The sequence below is a fragment of the Balaenoptera musculus genome, chromosome 2, assembly GCF_009873245.2.
Source record: "Balaenoptera musculus isolate JJ_BM4_2016_0621 chromosome 2, mBalMus1.pri.v3, whole genome shotgun sequence".
In the NCBI taxonomy this organism is placed as follows: Eukaryota; Metazoa; Chordata; class Mammalia; order Artiodactyla; family Balaenopteridae; genus Balaenoptera; species Balaenoptera musculus.
This window is the reverse complement of record NC_045786.1, coordinates 149795110-149821255: the sequence shown is the minus strand read 5'-3', so window position 1 is coordinate 149821255 and position 26146 is coordinate 149795110. Positions and strand designations below refer to the sequence as shown.

Below are 26146 nucleotides of genomic sequence, written 5' to 3'. Positions count from 1 at the left end.
TGGTGGGGAACCTCTGGATCCTGCCCCTCCCTTTTACCTGCTGGTCTCATTGTCCTTCCCTTGGTGAATGAGTCAGACATGGAATTCATGGAAAAGACTTAACAAAACAAGAGCTCAGTCAATGTTGACAGTTGTTATTATCATTATTATCGTTAGTTCTATGGTATTTTTCGAATGTGCAGAGAGGCTTTTTGATTAATTAAATGCATTTGTAATTTAAGGAGTTATTGAATTCATAATAGAATCAGGAGGTGGCAGTATAGGGTGCCCTCCACTCAGAGGAGTTTCCATATCCCCCTCTCTGCTCAGTGCAGGGGAGGCTTTAGTGCTTTAGAGTGACGCCTGACCTCAATGCAGAGTCTCAGCTGTGCCGAGACCCAGGGGCCCAACCAGGAAGGAGGAGGAATCAGCTGTTCCCGGCCAGTGACCACAGCCCAGGGCTGCTAAGAGCTGAAGAGCGCCCAGGGTCAGGGGGCACTTTCTCACAGGCAGCCTGTCCTCCCAGAGGTCAGACCCCCGCTGGCCTGGCCATCACTCTCCACCTAACAATGACCCGAGCAGTCCTGTATTCTGTGAGCTTGGATCATGGGCGTTTCCCCCTCCCTACTAGCAAGGAGGCTGAGTTCAGAGTGAAAGAAGGATGGGGGCAGGGGCGGCTCCAGAATTATGACACTGTCTTGTTCAGTGTGCTCTGGAGATTGCCTGGGCTTGAATCCCGACTCTGCGTTTACTACCTGTAGGCTGACCTTGTAAGAGCTGTGCTACTTCCCCAAACCTCAGCTTCCTCATCTATGAAATGGGTGTAACAGTAGTGCCTGCTTCAGAGAGTCACTGTGAGGTCTAAATGAGACCATGATTACAAAACATACATTTACTGAGCTCTTACTATTATTATTAATGATGAGAAGAAAGTCTTCATCTGCAAAATGAGAATGACACACTGGAACTGTATTATATATGCACTTAACTCAGGTAAAGTCAATTAATATCTTGATTTAAGAGAAAGAAAAAAAAAAGGAAGGAAGGAAGGGAGCAGTGAGGGAAGCAGGGAGGGGGGAGGAGAGTTGATTTTCAAATATCTTGGTCACTAAACACAAGGCAGTAACTTCAACCAGAAACTCAGTGATGGGTTCCAAGACGGACCACACCAGATGTACCAAAAAGGAAAGGTATCCACAAAGCCATTGCACTATGCACCTGTCATGGACAACTGAAATTAAGGGAGCCCCACGGGTAATTTTGCTTATGTAGGACTCTTTACTTGCTGACCTAGAACCTAACCCCACTTAGATGCAGTGTTCTGACTCGGGGTGCGGTGAGGATGGAAAGAGATGGCCGTGGGAAGCACCTAACACCTCTCCCTGCACACAGATGGTGCTCAGTACACCTGAACGAGGAAGGTAGTGATGGCTGTAGCTGTTACTATTACTGTTGTTGCTGTTGTTAGCATGCTAGTGACGTGATTCTTCTCCCCTGCCCCCAGACTGGAAGCCCGGGGCGGTCCCGAGCCTCTGGATTGGCCAATCCCTCTGGGTTTTCTTGGAGTCTATTCCACCCTCATCTGCTGTCCTCTGTCTCTAAAAGCCACTGTCCCTCCCTGTTTTCCAACCAGTGCAACAACCAGTGTCCAACTGTAAGGGGCATCCAGGGGAGGAAGCCCCCCTTCGCTCAGCAGGTACCCCTTTCCCGGTAAACACCCTTTTTAGTCTGACTATCACAGTTCGCAGGCCGATCTGCACAACCCGGACCTGGGATCACCACCCGGCTGCTGGCATCCCCGGGTGATCGCCCGCAGAGCTGGAGCGATTACACTGCCGACACGGGGTGAGCGGGGATTGATGCGCCTTCTCGGGGGAGAGGCTGTGGCACAGAGGGGTCAGGTGCTCGTGTGTTGTCGTCCGGATCCCAGAGTGGGAGCGGGTGAGCAGCTGCCCGTGGTGGTGGGGAGAGCCGGGTGGTAATGAAAGATAGATAGAAATGGACATCCAATTTCCCTTATCGGGCCTCTGAGCAGGAGAGGCCTGGGGCGACATTAATTAACAGATACCAATCAGCCTGCACGGGGGGTGTGTGTACGTAGGGACGTGTGGGACTGCACTGGGGGTGCGGGTCTGAAGGCAGACAGACTGGGAGGGAAGATGTAGGAGGTGGACGGGGCAAAATTAATAGACAATTGAATTGGAAGGTGGCAGAGAGGGAGGGTGAGGTAGGAGCTAGGCTTCTGGAAACGAAAGACAAAAGATTCACGAGAGGCTCACGGCTAGAAGAACATAAGCAGCACGCTCTGCCCCCTCGTTCACGCCCCACATACTTTCTGAGCACCTACTAAGTGCCAGGCCCCGTGCTAGGCACCAGGGACAGAATGGCCAGCTGGAACCAGAGCCGATCCCTGCCTTCAAGAGCTCAGTCAAGAGGGAAAGCCACACCCCAAGTTACCGCGTGTCCCCAGGAGGTTACAGCTGTAAGAAGAGCTCCAGTGAGATGAAGGGCTGAGAACATGCAACGGGGGAATTTGGCCCAAATGAGAGAGTCCGGGGGACTCTGCAGAAGAGGAGACTTTGCAGCTGAGCTCTGAAGGGCGAGGTGGAGCCCTGAAGGGGTGTGTCTGCTCAGACCGCTGTCACTCCTGTGCCCCGGGCTCCCGGGAGCACGGGCACCAAGCCTCTCACCTTCCGAGCCCCACTGCCAAGCGCCCAGCCTGGTACAAAGGGGCCCCACAAACATTCCTGGCACAGAGGCAAGAATGGACAGATGCCACCGGGCCTCGACTCCTGGGTGACGAGAAGATGGGCCAGAAGAATATGGTTGGACCCTCTTAGTCCTCTAGACATGAGTCCGGATTTAGCTGCCTTGGCTTATCATGCCTGAGTCAGAGACAGGCCTACAGGGCAGGTCGGTGGCAGGCGGTGGGGTGGAGGGGGGGATGGAGCACCTTGGGGATGTGGGACCACCACCTGAGGGTGTCCTGAGGCCTGTGTGCACACCCCCTGCTAGGCTGGTTTGAGGAGTGACTCAGCCCCTGACTCTTCTCTTCTTCCTTGAGCTTCTTCAGAAGGAGCCAGAAATAGCTTTGAAAATCCAGGTGCACACCCCAAAGTGCTGCACAGCGGATAGAGGCTGCTTCGTTTTGTGCAAGGTCAGGGGGGAAATATTGGATATTTTCTAATATTTGAAATAGCTCAAATATTTTCTAATGTTTGACAAAAGAAACACAAGAAGGAAAAATGAGAAATAAAAATTATCTCTAGGAGAAAGGAGGGGGAGGGGATGGGGATGGAGGTGAGAGTTCTGCCTACGCGTTTTTGTCTAGTTCTGGCTTTTGAACCTGTCCGTGTTGAAGAAGTGACATTAAATCAAGCATAACATAAAAGCCATTCTCCCTTCAACCTAGCAATCTCACTGCTAGGAATTTCTCCTAGAAAGAAAAGTATGCATAAACATACAAAGATAAACGTGAAAAGGTTGTTTGTTAGATCTGTTTGTAACGACCCAAAGCAGGCAACAACCTAAATGTAACCAATGTACTATATGTACTTACTATATAAATGTAATAAAATGTAATTATTAGCTAGATGAATGAAACAGTAGAAGCCACTAGAGAGAATAAGGAAGAACCATGAATGTGGATGTAGAAAGATACTCATTGCCCAAGAAAGATGTTAACTATTAAGGGCACAGACGCCAGAGGCAGCCCGTCTGTTGGAATCCTAGCTCTGCTGACCACTGGCTGTGACCCTGGGCATGTTTTCTGTGCCCCAGTTTCCTCATCTGTAAAATGGGAATAATAATAGTACTTACCTCATTGGGTTGTTTGGATTAAATGAGCTAACGTGTGGACCGCTTAGAACACGGCTTAGCATATAGTAAACGCTACTATTTCATATAACTAAATGAAAAAAGCAGAGTGTAAAGCAGTGTTATAGTATGAATGATGGCAGGGAGGGGACACACACACAGTGGCTATACACCTACACAAATTCCCAGAATGATGCTTAAGAAAGATGCGTATTTGGAACACATCACTTCCACCCCTCTGCCACATCTTTACTGGAAGCACATATTCTTTCTTTTATTAAACCCAAACAAAGGAGCTGATGCACTCCTCCCTGCCCTTCAGCAATGCACCCTTCACTTCTGCGTTCCTGTGCTGGGCTGGGTCTCCTCCATCAGGTGATCAGCAATTCTGGGGCAGAGGGGCTGCTGGGAGAGGCTACATGTGGCCCGTGCCCCTGGGGCTCTCCCAGCTGGCTGCCCACTCCCACCTCTCCCACCTTGAGCTCTGCTGCCCCCAGAAAGTTGCTTTATCTGCACCAACTGATCTAATAACATTCAGGCTCTTTCCAAGCCCCCATCCCCCAGTGATTTGACAGCATGAGCTTCTAGAATTTAAAAAAAAAAAAAAAAAAAGAGCACATAATTTGTGGCAAGTGGAGTTCATAATCTGTTAATTTATTATCGTTTCTGTCGACCTGGAGGGCCATTAGCAGAGGTAATAAAGGGAGATGTAATTATAGGATCTGAGGCCACTCCAGACACAGCTGCTGTCACTCGGCAGCCCATATTTCATCGGCCGCTGGTGTTCTTCTCTCCCCAGTGTGAGCCAGACGGTGGCTTCCTGGTAGCAGGGTCTCTGAGGGGCCCTCCGCTAGGAGGCCTCCTGGGGGGGGTTCCCCTGCAGAGGCCGTGCACATGTCAGCCTGGGCTGGGCAGGGCCAGCCGGAGGAGGCTGTCCTGGCTGGGGCACCCTCGGGGCTGCCTGGGCTGGAAGGATAACACCTAATAACATCTGCAGGCTGCAATTCATCAAGTGATGCCCACCGCCTGTGAATGTTCGCTGCCTCTGGTTCTAATCTCTCGCTCATGGGGAAAAGAGGTGGACACTCTAAAGACTTGGGCTTGTTCTCTGGGCAGCCCAATAGTTGGAAAATTCAACGCAAGGGAAAAGCCTATGTTGGGGTGGGCAACTTCAGACTGACTCAAACCAAAGAGCGGCTGCTGTTCCGGGGGAACCACAAGCAGCCCCAGCTTTCCCACGGAACTCACCCTTGCAAAAGTGTCCTGTGTGTTCAGTAATATGGGGAAAAGGGAGGGGAGTGCTGGGAATGAGTTCGCACTCAAATGAGCCTTCCTTCCGGCTAAGCTGGCCACTCAGTGCCTGCGTGAATATGTCCGCTTCTGTGCACAGCACTGAATGTCCCCCTGGACTTTTCCTCCATGGCCATTTGCCCATCAATCCTGAAGGCCTAACTCCTGTTCTACTCTCTCCCCCGAAGCCCGTGGCATCCCTCCTGCCTCTGCACTCCATCTTGTGGTTCTTCCTGCTGCATTCTAACTAAGCATCTGCCTTCTCACATGTGAGATACAGGAGGTGGGAAATGGGTGGGTAGAGAGAAAACAAGATTGGCCATGGGGGGATAACTGTTGAAGCAGGGTAATGGGGAGGTTCATCATACTCTTTGGTCTACCTTTGTTTGAAATTTTCCATGAAAAACTTTTTTGGTTTTTTTTTTTTAATTATCTAACTTATTCCCAAATGAGACCCTTAGGGCAGCAATTAATCTAATTCTTTAGACGGGCCACAGCTCCTAGCAAGAGAGCTTACATACAGTTAATGCTCAATAAATGCATGCAAAAGCAAGTAGGAAGCACCCTCTGTGTGCCAGGCTCTGGATTAGATGATACTGAGGCATGAAATGTGGTATCCTGCGCTTAATTCAGGGCAGTGGCTTGGGCTCCTCTCCAGAGCTCTAACCTGAGCCGTCTTAAGAAGCCACTCCTTCTGTCTGTCCAGGGACCAAGATGGACAGTTGCTGACACAAGTCCCAGGGTGGGGCCCTGGCTTGTATCCTCCCTACTCAACCTGCCCTCTTTCTCATTTTCTTTCTCATTCTCTTACCAGGTCTTCAGATAAATTTTCCATCTAATCTGAGATGGGATTAAGTCAATTAGTTTAACTATATCAGGCACTTGATTATGTCATCACCCTTAATATGAGGTTTACATGCAGTAGCAGGAGACCCTATTAATTAATTTTACCTTAAACACTAGAAGGTCAGCCCCAAATAATTCAGCATGCAAATGTATGCAAAATAGGCAAATTAGCATTTGAGACAGACAAATGAGCCTCTATGTTTATTTTATTTTTTAAGCAAAAAGAATTCAGCTTTGGACAAGGAGAAATGATGATGTGAAAGGAGGCTTTTAATACTATTAGCAATGACAACGACCATGGTCACAGCCTCCGCCATTTATCAGGTTCCAGCTCTGTGTGGGGCCTGGGCTAAGCGAACCAGTTCCTCCCAGCAACCCAGTGAGGGAGGCTCTACTACTCACAGGTGGGGACCCTGACGCACAGAAAGACGAAGCATCTCGCACAGAGCCAGTAAGGACAGAGCTGGGATGAGAGGCCAGGTCTGCCTGAATCCAAAGTCTGTGCCCTCAGCAACCATTCTGCTCTGCCCACTGCCCTCTTGGTTGGGCACAGACGGGAGGTGGAGCTGGGAGGTGAGAAGGAAAATGGGTGCAAGGGAGGCACTGCCTCCTGGTTCTACTCTACCCCTGGGGGTTACTGTGGGCACAGAGGTGGTAGAAGAAGCAGGCAGTGACCCACGGGCCCGCCAGGAGCCACTCCTGAGCCGCGGCTGCGATGCAGTACCTGCTCAGCCTGGAAGAGGAGTGTATGATGGGAAGGGGGTGTGTGCAGGGGGAGCTGTGCCTAACTTGGCCCTGGGTTAGTGGAGCAATCCAGGCTGAGGTGTCTTAAGCAGTGGCCTGACCCCACATTGGTGCTGAATCAGCGCAGGGCAGATTCAAAAACTACTGAGTGTGTAATCCCAAGACGCTGAGCTCCTTAGTAAGGGCGCTCCAGCCCAGATCCCCAGGGAGCCCACCCGTGAGTCAGGGAGTCCCTGTGGAAGGAATTCTAGGCTTCCTGCCAGCTAAGTGACACCAGCAACCCCTCTGAGCCGTTGTCCGCAGGAAGGCTCCTTCCTGTAAGCTGCGCCCATAACATCTTATATAAGGACTTTCCGACTTGCCCCAATCAACTGTGGTCCTTGGCATCTAAAGTTTCGGACACCTTTGCTACATAACCATGCATGCTGTACTCATCTTTCAGAGCCGGTGGCAAACACAGAAAGGATCTACAGACAGGAAGATAAACTGTCCCACATTACAAAGCTAGGAAGAATCTGAGTCCATGGTAGGTCACTGCCAGAGAAGAACAGGATGTCTCCCCGACACTGTGAGCCAAGCTGTTAGAACCGCAAAGGAATAAACTGCACAGACTTTAGAAAGCTCCCCAAGAAGGGTGTAATGCAGAATATGTGGGTATCGGAGTCTACAAAAACAAATTAAAAATCAGCTCCCTCCCTTTATCCAGAATGAAAAAGACTGAAAGAGGGGTTTGGGGCCACATGCAATGAAGAGAAGTCCGGACCACCCAAAACACGTTCGTAACATGTACTTTTCATGCCAGAAATGATCTTAAAGTCATAGAATCCAAACTAAGAGACAGGCCTCCCTTAAGATCAGGCAAATGGCAAGAGCGAGCACGCAGCTGATGTCAGGATGTGCCAAAGCATCATACACACGCTCGCATTTCATCCCCACGTCAAAGCCCATGAAGGAGGTACTGCTGGTATTTCCTGTTTGCAGAGAGGTCCGGCGACCTGCCTTGGGTTACACAGCTAGCAAGTTGCAGATCCAGAACCTGAATCCCAATCTGATTCCAAAGCGCATGTTCTTAACCATTCCACTTCACCTGCCTCTAATAGGAAACAAGAGAGTCAATCCCTCTTCTGTGTTGTTTTCCAGTATATTTCCAATAAGATTTAGGATAAAACCCTGTTCTTTGTTTGGCCTTTAAGGATTCAAAGAACTTGCTCTGATTATTACCTATTGTAGAAGCAATCGTACCCCTGCATAATCCGTTCTGAAGAGCCCCCAGCAGTTCAGGAACAACACTGGACCTTCCAAACAACTGCTCACCTCCAATCCCACAAAGAGAGAAAGGAGGCCAGAGAAAAGTAGTCTTGCCAAGATTCCACAGGGCTCCTGGGTCATGGGCTCCCATGCATAAGAACCAGAGCCACGGGGAGCGCGGCTGTGAGTCTCTGACTACACCCTCCCCCAGTCCTATGGGACTCACCTGGGATGTGCTTGGCCCAGCCAATAATGACCACGAGCTCCCTGTCTGCCAGATCACAGAGAGTGGTCAGAGCCTTGATGTCGCCCTCTGGCATGCCAGGCGGTGGCATGGCGTAGAGTTTGTCCGGCTCAGCCACCAGCAGGTAGGAGACGATTTTAGTCACTGCAACAACAAAAGGGAGAATGTAAATGCCTGGGAAAAGAGGAAAGGGGCCACGGTGGAATCTGAGATGGCTCAGGAAGAAAAGTCGGGTTCCGAGGAGCCCCAGGAAGCTCAAGCATGGCTAAAAACCCTCCTCCATTCCTCCCTCCCTCCCTTCCTTTCCTCCCTCCCTCTTTCTTTCTCTTTCTCGCTCTCTTTCTCTCTCTCTCTTTCTTTCTTTCCTTCTATTTTATTGATGATAGTTGATTTACGATGTGTTAATTTCTGCTGTACAGCAAAGTGACTCAGTTATACATATATACATTCTTTTTTATATTCTTTTCCATTATGGTTTATCCCAGAACATTGACTATAGTTCCCTGTGCTCTACCGTAGGACCTTGTTGTCCATCCATTCTATATGTAATAGTTTGTTTGCATCTGCTAACTCCAAACTCCCAGTCCATCCCTTCCCTACCATCCCCCTCCCTTTCTGACTCCACAGAGCTGCTGGCAATGATGATTTGGGCTCTTGGGAAATATCCCAACAAGGGAAGTTGCCTGGTGAATTCTCTTTGAGAGGAACGTGATTTGAGTGGGAGGTGAGGGGACATGTTCTAGATGCTGGGCCCATGCCTTCTTAGGATCATGCTGCATTTGGAGCTACATTCTGTGAATGCCATAGAAAGGTCTTCTGAATGAAGCCTGAAGTACCCGATACCAATGCCAGACACTGATGCCCCTCCTCGTGACCCTCAGTGCCCCATAACCCAGCAGTGTGAAGATGGCATTTCCCCAAGGGGACGCCAGATGTTCCAGGAACAGATGCTGGCAAGAGGGGCAGGGAATGCCCTGCACTCACATGGCTTTTTAGCAGGAGGAGAAATCTGTAAGCTCAGGTACGGGCTGCTCTCTGAGTCCAGCCGTCGCTTGTATTTCTGGCGGCCTCCACGCACTCGGTCAAGGCGCACACCTTTTGGGGAGGAAAGGGAGAAGGTCTCAGAGTTGTTCAGCATCACCAGGGGTGTTAGCGCTGACTTTGGAATTTCAGCAATGGCTAAATCTTCAGGGCTACGCCCCGATTGATGGCTTTTTTTACAGCTGCCACGTGGCCAGCCTCAGGCCAGGTGGTTGGACAATCCTAAAATAATTGTCTTCACAGTAATGGCCCATCCCGGTTGCCCTAGGCCTGGCCCTGCCTCTCTGGAGTCAACATCCTCCTGAAATCCATCCCAAGCAACCTTCAGCTCTTGAGTCTTTCTGTCTCCAAAAGACAAAGCACAACAAACACGCTCTTCCAATGGCTGGGGAAAGAAAACACGTCGTTTTAGATCTGCTGTGAATCCAGGCTGGACTGAGTTAGCTTACCAAGAGAGGAAAGGAATCCCTGCCACGGGCGGCCCCTCCAAAGAGCTATAACAAAGATCTGCACACTTCTCACATAAGAAGCATCTAGATGGGCACTCGTTACAAATGTCAATTTCTGGATCCCTCCCTCAGAGATTCCAGGATTCAGTTCTGTCTGTCTATACAAACGCCCCACGGGATGAGGATGCTGGCTGTCCTGGCCACACCAGGAACACCAGTGCCCGGAAGGCTCTCAACAGCAGGTACAAAAGCAGCTGTGGCCATTCCACACTGACATCCATTTCCAGGAGTGAGGCCCTATCCTAGGGAGACAGACCCCTTATTGTCACTGGGTCCACACCACCTTCAAGAGTCCTGCCCACCCACAGCTCCTGCTGTCTGGACAGAGCTGTTGGTACCATTTGACAACCCCACCAGCAGGCAGGGCGGACAGGACCTCCAGGGGGCTCCTCACCCAAGGGCACACAAACCTGTGTGTGGCCACCAACCTATGTGACCTGACATGAAAAGATGGATGGGACCCGTCGACTGAGCTCCAAGTGAGAACACACACAGAAAGCAGAGCGGCTCTCCTTTCCTTACCATGAAATGGACCTTGACTAAAACACATAAGAAGTCAGAGACAGAGCCAGAGTCCCCAGAGGGAGCAAGCTCGGTGGCTTCAACTCCTCCTCCTTTCCCCAAAGGTCAACAGCATCATGGGCACAGAGCCCGTCAGGTGATCTTCGGAGCCCTGTCTTTCCCCGGCACTTCCTCCTGCCGGTCCTACCTTCTTCCATCTTCCTAGCCCACGGGGGAGCTCGGAGGGCCGGGAGGATGCTGTAAGCACACCCAGCCAGGCTGCCTGAGGGGACTGCCTTTTGGGGGCCAGTCAATGCTCGGCATTTCATCAGCAGTGTCCTTTTTACCCCACAGCCTGGCACTTTTGTATTGGATGCTGAACATGGCTGTAGTGAACTTTTTTCCCCAGGAAAGGGTCTACCCAGCATCCCACCCCTGCTTCCTATTTCAAGGCAATTCCCCTGTTGTGAGTCATCTCACTGGGGAGGGTAGCAGTAGTGCTCTCAGCCGCAGAGGTGTGGGCAGCCCTGGGCCAGACTCTCCTGATTACTGCATCTCCCGTGCCTGGGCTCTCCGGGGCTTCCCTTGGTCCTTGTCTGGCTAAGTGTGGTCCTTGAGCCTCCTGACGGGCTTGCGATGAACTCCCCTTCTGCTTCGAGGGTCAGAATGGGTTGCAACTGACCACCTCTGTAGTGGGTTCTCTGGGACAAGACACTGAGATAAGGACATGAATGTAGGCAGTTTATTTTGGAGGCGTTCTCAGGAAGAAAGTCAATAATGACCACAGCTTCCTAGCGGATGTGGCTGTATAATCCACTTCCATCAGTACCTCGGACCTTGAAGGGGCAGCCGAATCCCATCCAGCACAAGACCAAACACATGTGCTGATGGGACTCTGGCTCACCCCTCCCGGCCCCTTCTGTGAGGGTAGAAGGAGCAGGCACATAAGGGCAGGAAGGAGGACAGTTCCTCCCTTTGGGGAAAAGGTTTTTGGGGAGAAGTTCCCTGTTTGGAAGAGTTTTCTTGACCCCATCCTGTGACACAGCCACAAAGCAGCTCAGCCCTGCCTACTACACCCGAGGCGAGTCAAACCCTCCACCAAGCTTCTCCCCCTGGAAAGCTGGCAAGACCAAGAGTGAAAATACCAAGCGTCAGGCATAAAGGACCGTGAGGACCCCAGTTTCCTGAGCACCTACTATGTGCCAGGGTCTGACTTGGAGTCCAAGATGAGCTCCTTCCCCACTTCACTGACCTTGTCTGCTAGATGCCAGTCTCATGAGCTTCCCCCTCCCACCCAGGCTGCCTGATCCCAGACAGATGTCAGCAGGAGAGTGAACTGCTCCACAAAAGTAAAAAGAGGCGCCCATCCCTCAGCAAAGCGAGAAGATGGGCAGATGCCACCTCTGTCGCGGCCTCCCTGTGGAATACTCTCTGTCCTGATACAGGGCGTGGCTCTCCGTGGGTGTTCAAGAAAGTCTTGACACATACAGGAATGGATATGCCTCCACCCAGGCTGGGTGCTTCTTCCTGGGCTCCAATAACACACTGGGCTTCCCCTAACGACTAGGTGCCCCTTACAGCCAGAGGCTGCTCACCATCCTACTCCAGGGACTGTGTGGGACCCAATGTGCCACGTGGGTGCTTAGAAAATCTGAGCTGTTACTCTGACCATCACTGCCATCATTATTATTGCTCTTCCCCTGTGCTGCATACAACCCTCTGATCAAAGTCACATTGATAGTGATAATGAGAACAGCCTAACTTATGGAGGACTTTCTGTATGTGTTGCCCTATTTAAGCCACAGCATATAAAGCAGGTGCTATTGTCCCCATTTTACAAATAAGAAAAACTGAGGCTCACAGAGATTTAGCAATTTGCCCAATAAATGAGCCAATATCCAAGCTCTTTGCCATTCCAGGGTATGACTTCCCAGGGCACAGCAGGTATAAACTCTCTAAATTTTCTCCACCAGATCTTTATAGCAAAATGGTCAATAGCAAACTTTCATTGGGTTATTTGTATGGAAATATGTTAATATAAATGTTTCAGACATTACATGAAATTTCTAAAAATCTTATATGTTCTGGTATAATGTTATAAGTCATAATCCTAGTTATTACTTTAAAATGTATATCTCAGAAATAACTAATTTTCTTGTCAACTGCATTATTATGAACTTTCATCAAAACTTTAACTGTGGTCATTTTTAAGTCTTTTGTCATTTACAGACAGTTCTGGGTGTACTCTGATGCTTTTGCAAATATGTTCCTATAAAAGGGTTTCATCTTCAAGAAATTCATGGAAAAGACTCTGACAAGTACAGGTTTCTGGTAACTGACTGTACTGCTGAACTGAATGAATAAGCATTTTCAGAACTCTAATGAAAAACTGATGAACTCATAAAAGTGCTAACAAAAGATCAAGATGAAAAAAAAAATTTAATTACATGGGACTGAGTGAACTGATGACGATGAGTATAATTTTTGTGACTTTCTGTCTGAATTAAAAAAAAAAAATCCCACAAGGACTCAGAGGCAAAGAATATACAAATCAATTTTCACTGCAAAGTAAAGGAGCTGTTACATTGGAGGATTACTGGACTGAATGTCAATATTATGACATAGTATGAGTGTGTTTCATGTTTGGTAATTGCAATCATTGTTGCTTTTGTTGTGGTCATCCATGTACAATGCTTGGTGTCAGTCTATTTATCTCTTGTAAAAATAAAATATAGTGTGTGTGTGTGGAAAAAAAAAATGGTCAATAGCTCCAACCAATAAGTGTATCAATTAACAGGTTATTCTGTTTTAAAAAAAAAAAAGAAGCCTGTTGTATTTGATTATGCACAAATTGATGCCTGGTATGAGGTGTGTTTGTTCTCCTTGCTTCCTGTCTTCTTCCCAAGTCCTACTCTGAGCACAAACCCAAGTCACTCAAGCCCACGGGATCCAGTGATCAAGGTCCCTTATGAGTTGCGTGGCCTTAGCCAAGCTGGTCTAGGGCCCAGGTCTGCCCCATTTTCTGAGTTCTCCCTTTCCCCCTACACTGCCCCACAGTCAGGGTTTATGAAAGACCATTTAGGGTAGAGGGGTCCTGGGGCATAGACCCAGGCTGGGGTTGGGCAGATGGGCCCCCATCTAAGTGACCTACCCATACCATCAAAGGTACCCTTGAAGGCCCAGTTCAACTATTATCTCTACCGGGAAACCTTTCCAGACTCCCCTGGCAGAGCTGGCCACGCCATTCTTGGGCTCCCTTTGTTCTTTCTCTATACAGCAACCGAGGTCAAAACAACTCTTCACTGTCATACACTATGTGCCCATCTCCCTGGTGGACGGTGGGCAACTCCTGGACAGGACTTCCATTTATCGTTGCAGCCCAAGCTCAGCACACAGCCTGCCGTCAGTACTCAAGTGTCTGAGTAAAATGACGTGCCCAGTTAAAATGAAGCTCTTCAGAGTTAAGAAACGAAAGAATATCAGGGTCTGATCCTTGCCCCAGCTTCCATTTGTCTCTCCAGCCTCCAGAAATTCACTCTCTCAAGGCAGCCTGTTCCTCATGAAACTTTCTCCTTGTACTGAGCTAAATTCTTTCTCCAGATCACTCCTTACCCTGCATCCCATCCAACAAGACCACCTCCCTTCCATAAGACAACCCTTTATGGACTTGAACATCCTTGGGCATCCACCTTCTATGCTCAAGTACCCTTTATGTTCTACATTTGTACAGTGTTTTAGGCCAGCCTCCTCCTCGCCTTCCACACATTTGTCTGTACTGATGCGACCTGATGTGAGAAAGGTCAGCCCCTCAAGGGCAGAGACAGTGGACAGAGGTCTGAATTCCTTTGCACTCCGCCTAAACAGACATTGGTCTATGTTTATACTTATTATCTGCCAATGTGTGTTTTTTGGGGGACTTCCCTGGTGGCACAGTGGTTAAGAATCCGCCTGCCAATGCAGGGGACACAGGTTCGAGCCCTGGTCCGGGAAGATCCCACATGCCACGGAACAACCAAACCCCTGCGCCACAACTACTGAGCCTCTGCTCTAGAGCCTATGAGCCACAACTACTGAGCCTGCGTGCCACAACTACTGAAGCCCGTGTGCCTAGAGCCCGTGGTCCACAACAAGAGAAGCCACCGCAATGAGAAGCCCGCACACTGAGCAAAGAGTAGCCCCCGCTTGTTGCAACTAGAGAAAGCCGTGCGCAGCAACGAAGACCCTAAGCAGCCAAAAATAAATAAATAAAATAAATAAATTTATCAAAAAAAAAAAAAGAAGCAGCCCCTCCCCAAGAGGTAATACAGCAAGATGTTGTATCATGAATCCTTTAGAAGTGGATCACCAAATACTAACAGTTGGATCTGGCAGACATTATTAGTTTCCTACCCAATTTCATTCCATTCCCCCTCTTCCATGCTAACAGAGACTGGATTTTCTTCATAGGCACATAGGGCTTTCTTCATAGAGAGCCCTAGCCAGTCCCAGCATTCCTGTTCCCCACTTTCCCAATTTCCCTGGTAACCAAGGCTGGTCATATGACCTGGTTCTGGCCAATGGGATATAAGGTGAAGTCCATGGTGGGGGCTTCTGGGAATCGTTTTGCTTTTCTGATAAAAGAGACAGACAGAGTTGGTGCAGCTCTTTTTGCCTTTCTTCTGCCCTGACCTGGAAGATGAAGCCTAGAGCTGTGGCAACCACCTTGTAACAATGAGGCAGCCATGTGAGGACACCAAAGAACACCAGAGAAGAAAGGCAGAGCCTGAGCCCTTGATGCTGTGGCTGAGAAGCCTGTGCAATTGCCCACTTCTGGTCTTCTGCTTAGGTGGGGCAATCAATCTCATTTATCGATGCTTAAGCCACTAGCAGTCAAGTCCTCTGTAACTTGCAGCAGAAAGCAATTTTCGCTGATAAAACGGGCAATTACTTTTTAAATTAGGATGCTTAAGTCTTACAAACAGCAAATGGAAAAAAATAAAGGCGGGGACTTGAACCTGAAATAAGAGTTGCCTTATTGTTTGTGTTCTTATATTAGTGAAATATCTAAAAAAGTAGGCTCAGGGAGCATATTAAAATACTAATTAACTTACAATTGTTGTCCAGGATTATTAGATTATATCATCTTATTGATACTTTCTGAATTTAAAAAAGCATCAATAAAAAAAAAAAAAGCATCAATAATATTCTCATGTAAAGTATACCAGAGCTCCAAACACTATAATAAATACTTATCCTTTGTTTTAACTACAGTTCAACACTGTTTCATCTTTTAGCATGTGCAGGCCAAAATTTAAGTATTCATAAGTGTGTCATGAATACGTAGTGAGTGCTCAATAAATGTTAGCCAATATAATTATTATTAAAAATATCAATACTTCACCCTTGAAACTGTTCTGTATCTTGACTGTATCAAAGCAAATATTCTGGCTGTGATATTGTACTATAGTTTAGCAAGATGTTACCGTGGGGAGTAACTGGGTAAAGGGTACATGAGATCTCTCTCTATTATTTCTTACAACTGCATATGAATCTACAATTATATCAAAATTTAAAAGGTTAATTAAAAATTTGTTTAACTACTTGTGGAAATGTAACCCAGCGATTCCACTCCTAGGTCTATACTCAAAAGAATTGAAATCAGGACCTCAAACAGATACTCATCTGCAAATGTTCATGGTGGTATTATTCACAATAGCCAAAAGGTAGAAGCAACCCAAGTATCCTTTCTTTTTTTTTCAAAGGTCCTTTTTAAATTTAAACATTTTTTTTTAATTTTAAGTTTTTTTTGGCTGAGCTGTGTGGCTTGTGGGATCTTAGTTCCCCAACCAGGGATCGAACCCAGGCCCTGGCAGTGAAAGTGCTGAGTCCTAACCACTGGACTGCCAGGGAATTCCCCAACCTAAGTATCCATCGACACACAATGTGTGGAATTATACATACAATGGAATATTATTCAGTCATGAAAAAAAGAATGAAGTTCTGATACATGCTATGGCATGGATGAACCTTGAAAACATTATGCTAAATGAAATAAGCCAGACACAAAAGGAGAGATGTTGTAGGATTTCATTTATAAGAAATAACTCGAATAGACAGAAAGTAGATTGGAGGATCCAGGGGCTGGGGGTAGGGTAGAAAGGGGAGTTATAGTATAGTTTCTATTTGGGATGATGAAGAAGTGTTGGAAACAGGTAGTGGTGATGGTTGCAAAACACTGAACGTGCTTAATGCCACTGAATTGTATGTATACTTAAAAATGATTTTTAGGGAATTCCTTGGCAGTCCAGTGGTTAGGACTCAGCACTTTCACTGCCGTGGCCCAGGTTCAATCCCTGGTTGGGGAACTAGGATCCCACAGTCACACAGCTCGGCCGGAAAAAAAGAAAAGGTTTCTAAAAGGTAAATTTTGTTGAATATGTTTTGCCACAATTAAAAAAACAATGTAATATACCTAAAACCAGTGAATTGTACAGTTTAAATGGGTGAATTATATCTCAATAAAGCTATTAAAAGATTTTTAAAAATACTTCACTTTTCTCTGATTAGTGGAATTAAGTAACATAAAATGTATGAAACATAGTGATGTGCTCAGTACACAGTAGGCCCTCAACAGTAATCTCTTTCCTTTCATCTGCCTATGAAAGTGGTAGTGTCTGCCTTGAACTGCTAGCTTTCTTCATGGGAAGAGAGAGAAGCACACCCCCTTAGTTATAACTACCGTAGGTCAGATGTGTTAAACAAAACTCTCAAGAAACAAAGGTTCAGAGAGGTTGAATATTGTGCCCAGGGGCACACAGCGCCAACACAGGTACTCTCTTGAACATGCTCGGCTGCAGCCATATAGTCCCCAACCCCCAGCAATCTCATCACTAAGCTGGTGCCCCTGTATCTGCAGTGTCCAATCCCACTTCCCAGCTCAGGGCACAGGAAAGAGCAAAGAAGCTGCTGGGCTGCTCTGGGGAAGAAACTGCCTGCGGGGAGGGGAGTGGGGCTCCCCCAAGCCTCTGCCCCATCTACTGACCTATCCACACTGCAGGCACATCAGAGCAGCCAGGGCCTGCGGCTGCCGCGTCCTGAATCAGATGTCCACTTGCTGACTTGATAAGATCAGGCTTCTGACTTTTTTCTTAATGGAAGTAAAATAATTCCTGCTTCCCTCCAACTCCCCCCCTTTCTCCTCGGTCGCCCTCCCTAAGCTGGACGAGATCCCAGCCTTTCAGAAGTAAAAATAGCAGAGTGTGCAGGGGCGGCAGCAGCGGGGGGCAGTTTTAAGTTTCTTTCTTTCATCCCAGTCACTAAAAATAACCGGTTAAAGTTCAGAAAAGCATGGCCCTGCACCTGGCCCCCAGCCTGTCCCAGGCGCTGCCCCGTCACATTTCTCTTCCCACAGGAAAGGCTCAGACAAGGCAGAGAGGGAGAGGTTCTGAGCCTGTGTCCTTCTCCTGCCTCCTCTGCAGAGCTGCTATCCTGACACTGCAAAGCTGTCATGGTCAAGACTCTTCTCTTCCCCTTACCTAGAAACCTGCCCCCCACACACACACACCCAATTTAATGTCCTTGGTTTATTAAGGATGTGTGCAATGCTTTACAGTTTACAAAGCTATTTCCATATGTCATTTGATCTGTGTAACAAAATTGAGGGAGGGAGAACACATGATGATTATTATTATTCCCATGTGAAAACTGAGGCTCAGAAAGGTCAGGTGACTTTCTCAGGGTCACACAGCCAGGAAAGGTCTGAGGGAGGATCTGAACCTTTATCTCTAAGTCCTATCTCCTTTGCCCTGAACTTGAGACCACCTACCCTGTATGATTGTCAGAATGCCCTGAAAGCCTTTGAACTACACAGACCTTAAGGACTTAACCACTTCGAGGTTCTAAGTCAATAGGGGAGATGTACAGGAATGGATAATTTTGCAATGCTCCTCTAATGATTCTGACTACCTACCAGGTCTGGGGAGCATGCACTAAACCTATTTTATGCAGTACTTTTGTCTAACCAGCGTTCCTTCCAGGAGACTTAGGTGTTGACTCTCTACCTATAAGTTCTACCAAACTATAGCTGACCCATCTCCAGAAAGAGGAACAAACCACACAAAAGGTGATAGGAGTACTCTGGGCTCCTGAGGGCCCAGGGGCTGTGGGTCACGTGGACACGCTGATGGACACCCCAGCCCAGCAGAATGCCCTGCCTAAACACTCATCTGCACCCCCTGCACGATCTGAGCTCCCTTCAGCCACCTGTCTGGCAGGACGTCCTGGGTGACAGGTGAGCTCACCTTGCTGCCTCCGACAGGACAGCTATCTTGGGCTGCCTCTTACCCTGGTGCCATATCATAATGGTGAAGAGTGCCTCACTCCTGACTCACTATAAGCCGAGAGAGCCTTGCGGGTGGATAAACACACATGCCAACTAATATTCCAGGGCTTGTGCCAGCTGCTCCAGGATGGGTAAGATGGTACTGGGTGATGAGACCCTGGCCTTCTGCTTATTAAGGAAGTGTCCGCTCTCCTGCTGCTCTCTCCTCTGGATCCTTCTCACCCAGGGCACTGTGTCCCCAAGGACATTTCAGTAGGGCTGTGCTATCCTTGCATTCCCAGCTGCCAAAAATTCTCTAAAACTGAGCACCTAACCAGGAAAGACTATTTCAGCTCAGCCTCCCTTTCCATTCCCTTCCTCTTTTTCCCACTTTGAGGAAGGGCTATAGGCTTTGCTGCTGGCCAAGGCATCTCAATGAGTTGGATTGGGCTTCTTAGAAGGAATTCTTGTAAAACCAAGGAGACTAGATTCCACCCAGCTCTGTTATTTACTAGCTGCATGGCCTTGGGCAAATCACTTAAACTCAGTTGCACTAGATCAGTCATGGCAAAAAGCTGTCAGCTGTGCCACCACCCTCCATTTCCTAGTCTGTGGCAGACATTGCTAATCAGTCACAGCACTCTTGCCTACTGATCCCAGGCACTGCCTAAGAAGCCTTTCAATCATCCATTCTAGGCAGCTGCTCCCCACCCTACAGTTGACAGTCCAGCTAAAAGCAATTTGCCATCCTGGAGCCAGCCCATTGTACTCAAAAGTCAAGTCCAGCAGGATCCAAGACCAACATGGGTAAGGCAGATTAGGAAAGCATCTTTACAGTAGCAGGTTAAGTAAGTAAGTAAGTAAGTAAATAAATAAATAAATAAATAAAATATGTATATTTTAATGACACAGAAGTGCAAACCTTAAAGGAAAAGACTGATACACTCAATTTATTAAAATTACTAACTTCTGTTCATCAAAGGATGCCATAAAGAGAAGAAAGCTACAAATGAGATTTTAACAACACCAGCTACTGAAAAAATGACTCATAAAAATGACCAGAATATATAAAGATTTCTACATAAAGTAGAAAATTTGGGAAAAGGCTCAGACAAGTACCTCACAGAATACAACTCTGTTTACTCCTTTACATACTGTCTGTGGCCACTTTCACATTACAACAGCAGATTTAAATAGTGAAGACAGAGACCTTTTGGCCCACAAAGCCTAAAATATGTATCTGGCTGACTCCTGTAATACAGAAATGAAAATAAATGAATTATAGCACCATGCAGCAAGAAGCATTCATCTCAGAAATACTGATTAAAATAATTAAGATGCAGAAGAATATGTATAGTATAATTTCATTGAAAACTGAAAACATGATATGATTTGAGATACAAATATATGATAAAACCATAAAGAAAGGCAAGGGAAAATAATGTGAAATCAGGATAATAGTTGCCCCTGAAAGTAATGAATGCAGGCTCAGGCACAGAGGGAATCTCAAAAGTAAGGGTAAAATTTCTTTTTCTTAGACTGGGTGGAAGGTATCAATATTCTTCCTACTTCCTACTTCACATATGTTTTTGGCAAATGACAATGCCTGTCCTTTAAAATATGTTATTCTTTTCCCATCCCAACATAGTTTTAGCTGGACACATGGCATCCCAGCTAAAGACTACAATTCCCAGACATCCTCGCAAAGACGTGTGGCCGAGTGACTAGATGGGCTGTGAATGGAAGGAAATTGTACCACTCTGGGTCCTGCCCTTCGAGGGATAGGACATAGGCTTTTCTTCCTTTTCTTCCTTTTGGCTGTCTGGGAGATGGGTCCACAAGTGGAAACCACTTGCTAAGGATGGCAAAGCCGCCAACCAGTCCTGGATCACCTTAGACCTATTGGACTGTTATATGAGAGATGAGAGAGAATTAAAGTTCTATCTTGCTTAAGTTTGAATTTTTTGCTTTGAGGGAGGAAGGGAGTCTCTTTGTACAGAAGTTTAGCCTTACCTTAACTAATATAACATACTATAAATATTTTTCTGGATCTACTTGATGCTTACTTTAAAAAAATATATATTTTATTTATTTATTTAGTTTGGCTGCGCTGGGTCTTAGTTGTGGCACGCAGAATCTCTTAGTTGCAGCATGCGGGCACTTAGTTGTGGCACGCATGTGGGATCTAGTTCTCCAACCAGGGATTGAACCTGGGCCCCCTGCATTGGGAGCACGAAGTCCCACCGACTGGACCACCAGGGAAGTCCCTCGATGCTTACTTTTTAAGGAAGTGTTTTGTTTGTTTTCATTTTTATTTTTTAAAGTGGATAGATATATAGTAAGTGCTGTCAACCCTTCAGGAAAGTTTTGTTGAGAAAGGGAGCAGGGTAAGGTAGCAGCAGCTGAACAGAGATAAAGTTTGGATCAAAATACATTTGTGGGTTTTTTAAATTAAATTCTGTTTGGGTGCTGATGAAAATGATCCAGCAGTGAGGAAGGGTTTGATGGGGTTGGAAGCAGACATGATACTATAGGAGTGAAGTCCCTAATAAAGAGGAATGCAATTCAGGGCAGAGGTGGGGAGACTGGCTTTTGATAGGAACAGAAATACCTCTAACAAGAGTGAAGACATAAAACAAGTAGGTAGGTTTGTGGATTCAACAGCAGGAGGTTTAGAAATTCCCCACTTGACTGTTTCTATTTTCTCAAGCAAATATGAAGCAAGGTCATCAGCCAAGGAGCAGGGAAAGAGGCTACAGGGGATTCAAAACTGCCTTCTGAAACACAGAAGAAACCAGTGATGTAACATGATGCAGAATATCTTAAATCAGTGACTAACATTTTACTCTGTGGTACAACTCTAGGAGCTTTCCCTGGTGAATCGGGAGCAAGATGAAACAGCAACTAACTACTATCATTCCCATTTTACAGAGAAGGAAAGGGAGGCTTAAAGAAGTTAGTAAATCACCCAAGGAGCTGATAAATGGTGCCACTGGGGTTTTACCGGCTCTGTATGACCACTGAACCTGTTATCCAATGTCTGACAAGCCAGAAGCCCTGAATGAACAGTAATAAGGGCTCAGCACAGACAAGACCATCTCCTGTGACTTCATTCAATTAACACTCCCCCAACCAGAGGTCATCAAGTCATCGTGCCTGAGTGGCCCAAGGCGTGAGGCCACACGGGAAGATCTTGTGAGGCGTCAGATGTGTGTGCGTGAGCATGTGTGTGTGTGTAGGGTGGAAAGTGGTTCGGGGGATACAAACAGCCATCAGAGTTCTTGGGCTCTAGTTCAAAACTATTCTTTGAAGTGCTCAAGAGTTGTTTTGTTTCAGAACACTAATGTATTTTGGAAAAGAAAAAGAATTTTTAAAGGCAAGTCATCTCTCATCCTCTTTCTTCATTCACAGGGCCAGAAAAGTGGTATTTCTGGCATGGGCTAGAGGCGGGATACTCTATAAATACAGAGCCATTAAATCCCATGCAGCGGGTACCCGATCAGGGCCTCCTTTTAATTTCCTGACATGAGCTGGCCACTAACCCAATTACCCAGCATCCCCAGGGGAGCCCTCCGCCTTCCCAACAAGCACAAAGAGACTGAGAGCGGATTGCATGGATGTCAGCCCGGCTTTCACTGAAATCAAATTTCTTTTAGAAAACACTCGGGGAAAGGCAGACCAGGGGCTGAGGGGAGGAGGAAATGAAGCGGGCCCGGGAGGCTGGTGGCCTGAGGGAGGTAAAGTGAGGTGAGCAGGAGAAGTTTGCAGGCACAGTCTGTGCGGGAAGATTTGCAGAATTCCCAGATGTACGGGTGACCCCTGTGAAATGCAGCAAATGGTTTTCCAGGTCCTCCTGGCTTAGAGGCCGTCAGGCCACACCCTCACCTATCCGGGGAGAGCTTCTCCATGGTCCTCCCAATGGACCCTCTCATCCTCATTTTAGACCCCAGACGGGGTCAGCCTAAGGCGATGCCACCTCTAAGACTCCCACCAGCCAATCCAGGAGGAAAATCAAGGCAGATGGACACTAATATGCCCCGCCTCACACAATGGGCGCAAACGAGAGTATCTTTGAATCCATTACTACTTTAACACGCCCAGGAAGCTGACATTTTAAAGCCGTCCCACAGCAGATCTTACCAAGGAGTTGTCCCATCTGGTCCTCACCTTGACCTAGTGACAGAGAGCAGGTTTCAACACCCCTGCTCCACAGGTGAAGAAATGGAGGCCCAGGCGCGTAAGTGAGAAATAATAGACACAGCAAGGATACCTAAGAGCCAGGAGGGGACACAGGCACTGACTCCTAGCCCAGAGCAGATTTTGTGTTCAGTTTCTTATGAAGAGAATCATCACTCTTTTCTCTGAAAATACAGATTTTCATACACGGGATTTGCTTGAAGCAAGACAGACCCTTGGACATCACCTGTGTTCCACAGCCAATGCTTCCAGAACTGACAGCAGCCTCGAGGCAGAGGCTGAGCCAAAGAAAGCCCCACTTCTGACCTTTTCCCTGGCAGTTGCTGGGACCCCCAAATCACGTGGCAATCTCTCAGGTTATTTTACTTAAGAAAGGAAAGACCGAATAAGGCATCCAGAGCTGCTGGACAGAAGAGGCAAACAGAGTTCTGATGTGTAGGTGAGATGCGGAGGAGGCGGAGGCTGGCCTTCCATTCTCCCCTTCTCCATCCCCCTCCCCCAGAAGACCCAGGACCCCAGCCCCTGGCTCCCCGATGTCGAGGAGCCTTGAAGATGGGGTGGGGGGCACCTCGGGAAGGCTGGGATCTGCATTTCAGAGTCAGGTCAGAGTCTGAGGGAGACAGAGGGAGGCTGGGCGCCTGCACATGATGGAGGGAGGGGGGGACGGGCACCTAAACAAAAGCAGGAGCCAGGGCAGCTGCCTGGCAGGGACACAGGCTTCTCAAGGAGGCACGCTCCTCTTAAGGGGCCAGTCCCCGTGGAGCTTCAGATCCCAGGATCTTGCCAAGGCTCTGCACTGCGGTGAAGAGCTAAACGAAGGCGCTTGGAGCCTTTGTATCATCTTCCCCTGTCAGCAGCGGGGGCAGGGCAGAGCCGGGGAGGGGAGCCTTCTGGTGACTGCCCTTCTCATGGGGCAGAGCTCCTGGGGGACCTGGGGCTGGGCCCCCGGGAAGTTCAGCTCAGCACACCTGCCCGGCTCCCGCCACCAGCCTCAGATGCCCACCATGCGTGTGCTCCCCACCTGAGGCTCTCGTTCCCCCAGCAGCTCACACCATCATCCTGGGACACACAGCATCCATCTCACTCCTTTTAAGTAGCTGGCGGGGTGCCTGGCCTGCTGTTGCCGATGGATTGCGCCCCTGGCGACCTGCTTCCCTGCCTCTGTGGATCCCCTCATCATTCTGCCTTTCTGGGGCGCCGCTGGGAAGCACCCCTATTCTCTTCCCAGCACTGGGTAGTCCCTCAAGAGACCCTGTTCAAAGGTTGCAAGGTGGTCCAGGGATTTCAAGTGGCGGTCTCCACTTTTTCCTTATCTCTCCCTCCTTGCTCATAATCCTGGGGGGAGGGCGAGGTGGCCTGGGATTGGAAGGCTCCCCACCCCTGACCTGGGCCATGGGGAGCAAACACAGCAGGGCAGGGAGAAGCTCCAGGCTCCAGGCTCTGGGACCAGCTCCCGTCAAACCAGCATGAGTCCCTGCAGGACTCAATTTTGTCTCCCTTCAAATTCAGGAGTATATCGATAGCAATCAGCTTCTTCTGTTCCAAGCTCCTCAGACGCTGTGAAGTAAGCCAAGAAAGGCTACACGCTCCAACCAGGAAAGGCTGTTGGACAGCTGGTCCCTGCCTGAGTCAGGGCCCTCACACCTGGCTTCCCAGAACATCCTTACAAACTTAAGAGCAGAGTCTCTCCAAGGCTGACAAAGCCTTGGGTTGGTTCCCAGCAGCATGCAGAGGGGGAAGTCAGGAGACCAGCGCTGAGGCACGCTTCTGAGGGCCTCTGTGCCTCAGTTTCCTCATCTGTGAACCCCAGGGTGCTCTGGAAGAGCAGAAAGAACCTGGTACAGAAGACAGAGGACCTGGTTCAGCCACTAGCTGGGGTCACACCCTGCACAGGCGTAGACCAAAACTGGGGAGAATCAAAATGAACAGACACAGTCTTTCAGCAGGTCCAGCGCAGCCTGCTTCTAATCTAGAAAGAGAGCTCTTTCTTCAGTTGATCCCCCGGTGGAGCAGCTGGCATGTGAATAAGGGCTGAGTGGCTCCTCCATCTCAAAAGGGTTGCATGAAACAACTAGTAAGAAACGCAGTTTAAAGGTCGATGTGCCATGTTGACACAGGGGTGGTGGAGGAACTGGGCTGAGCTGAGGTGAAGGGGGAGCCCGGAATGGAAAACAGAGGGAGTCCCCGATTTCCACATCACAACAACGTCCAAGTCGTCCTACTAACAAAGCACCTTAAATTCGGGCCCTCTTCCCAGAGGGCACCTGGAAGCCAGGATGGGAGGAGGGCCTCGGGCTCTTAAAGGCCGGGCTGGGCTCCAGAAGCCCCTCCCAGTGAGGGCCTGCATTCCAGTCCCGCCCCTTCCTCTTCTCTCCCAGCCCCTCTGGATCAGATAATCTGATCATCAGCACACACCTCTTTTCCTGACTCCTCTCATTTCTGGAAGGATCCCAGGGCCCAGAATCATAAAAGCTGATCTGTAGAAATTGCCACTGGCTCCCCCTGAAAGCAGGGGAAGGGGAGAAACACACACACACACACACACACTACCTATCTCCAGAAATGGCACTAAACGAGGTTCATCTGCCTGAGCAGATCAACAGGGAAGGTGGTGCAGGAGACCGAGAGCCGTGCTGTCCTAATAATGAGAGCCACAGGTCACTTAAAATTCTCTAGTAGCCACACTAAAGAAGGTAAAAAGAAGTTGTGACATCAATGTCAGAATATGTTTTGTTTAATCCAATATGCCCAGAATATCATCATCTCAACATGTAATCATATAAAAAATTATTACTACAATATTTTATGCTCCTTTTTATCATCCTAGTAAGTCTTCAAAATCTGGTGTGTATTTTACACTTAGAAGACGTGGCTCACGCTGCCGTGTTGGATGGCAGGGCTCTAGAGGAGAAAGAGAGGCAAAAGGCAGAGAAAGGAAAGGGAAGAGAGAGGATGGGGGTGGGGGCAGGGAACAGGAGGAGGAAAACACTGGCCAGGTGACAGCCATGTCCTGTGCACCTGCTGGAAAACAGAGGTTGACCTTGGCAGGTGAAGGGTACGTGACGTGTCATTCTGGGCCTTAATGTCTCTGCCCTCTGCATGCCCACACTCCATGGGCCACCGAGAGGCAATAAAGCATCCCAAGCCTTCCTTCCCAGGGTGGAGAGGGTTCTTGGCCCCGACGAGGGCCTTCCCCAGAGCGCCAAGCCAGCTGTTCTAAGGCCCAAGTGGGGTCATGATTCCCCAAAGGATCTTTAATGGAGAACTTCCAACTCCTGCTGCCCAACAGCCTCCCGAGAGCGTGGAGAGCTTTAGCTGCACACTTGCCTGCAGGGTGTGTGAGACAGGCAGCCCGGGGGGCAGGGCCTTCACCCGGGCTACAGGGGGAGACCTGTTCTCGTGCGCCGCTCAGGGAGAAAGTCCTGAGCTTGC

The 26146-nt window shown here is 48.4% G+C and overlaps 1 protein-coding gene across 3 annotated transcripts in view; it reads right to left on the bottom strand.

Moving 5' to 3' along the window:
* Nucleotides 1-26146, bottom strand: part of ESRRB (estrogen related receptor beta) — a 176064-nt gene that overhangs the window by 9973 nt on the left and 139945 nt on the right. For all 3 annotated transcript variants that reach the window (XM_036845171.1, XM_036845170.1, XM_036845172.1), the window contains exons 4-5: nucleotides 9152-9262; nucleotides 8150-8311 (exon numbers count right to left, since the gene is read on the bottom strand). In XM_036845171.1, the coding sequence (XP_036701066.1) occupies nucleotides 8150-8311; nucleotides 9152-9262 (273 nt within the window). The remainder of the gene's footprint in view (nucleotides 1-8149; nucleotides 8312-9151; nucleotides 9263-26146) is intronic.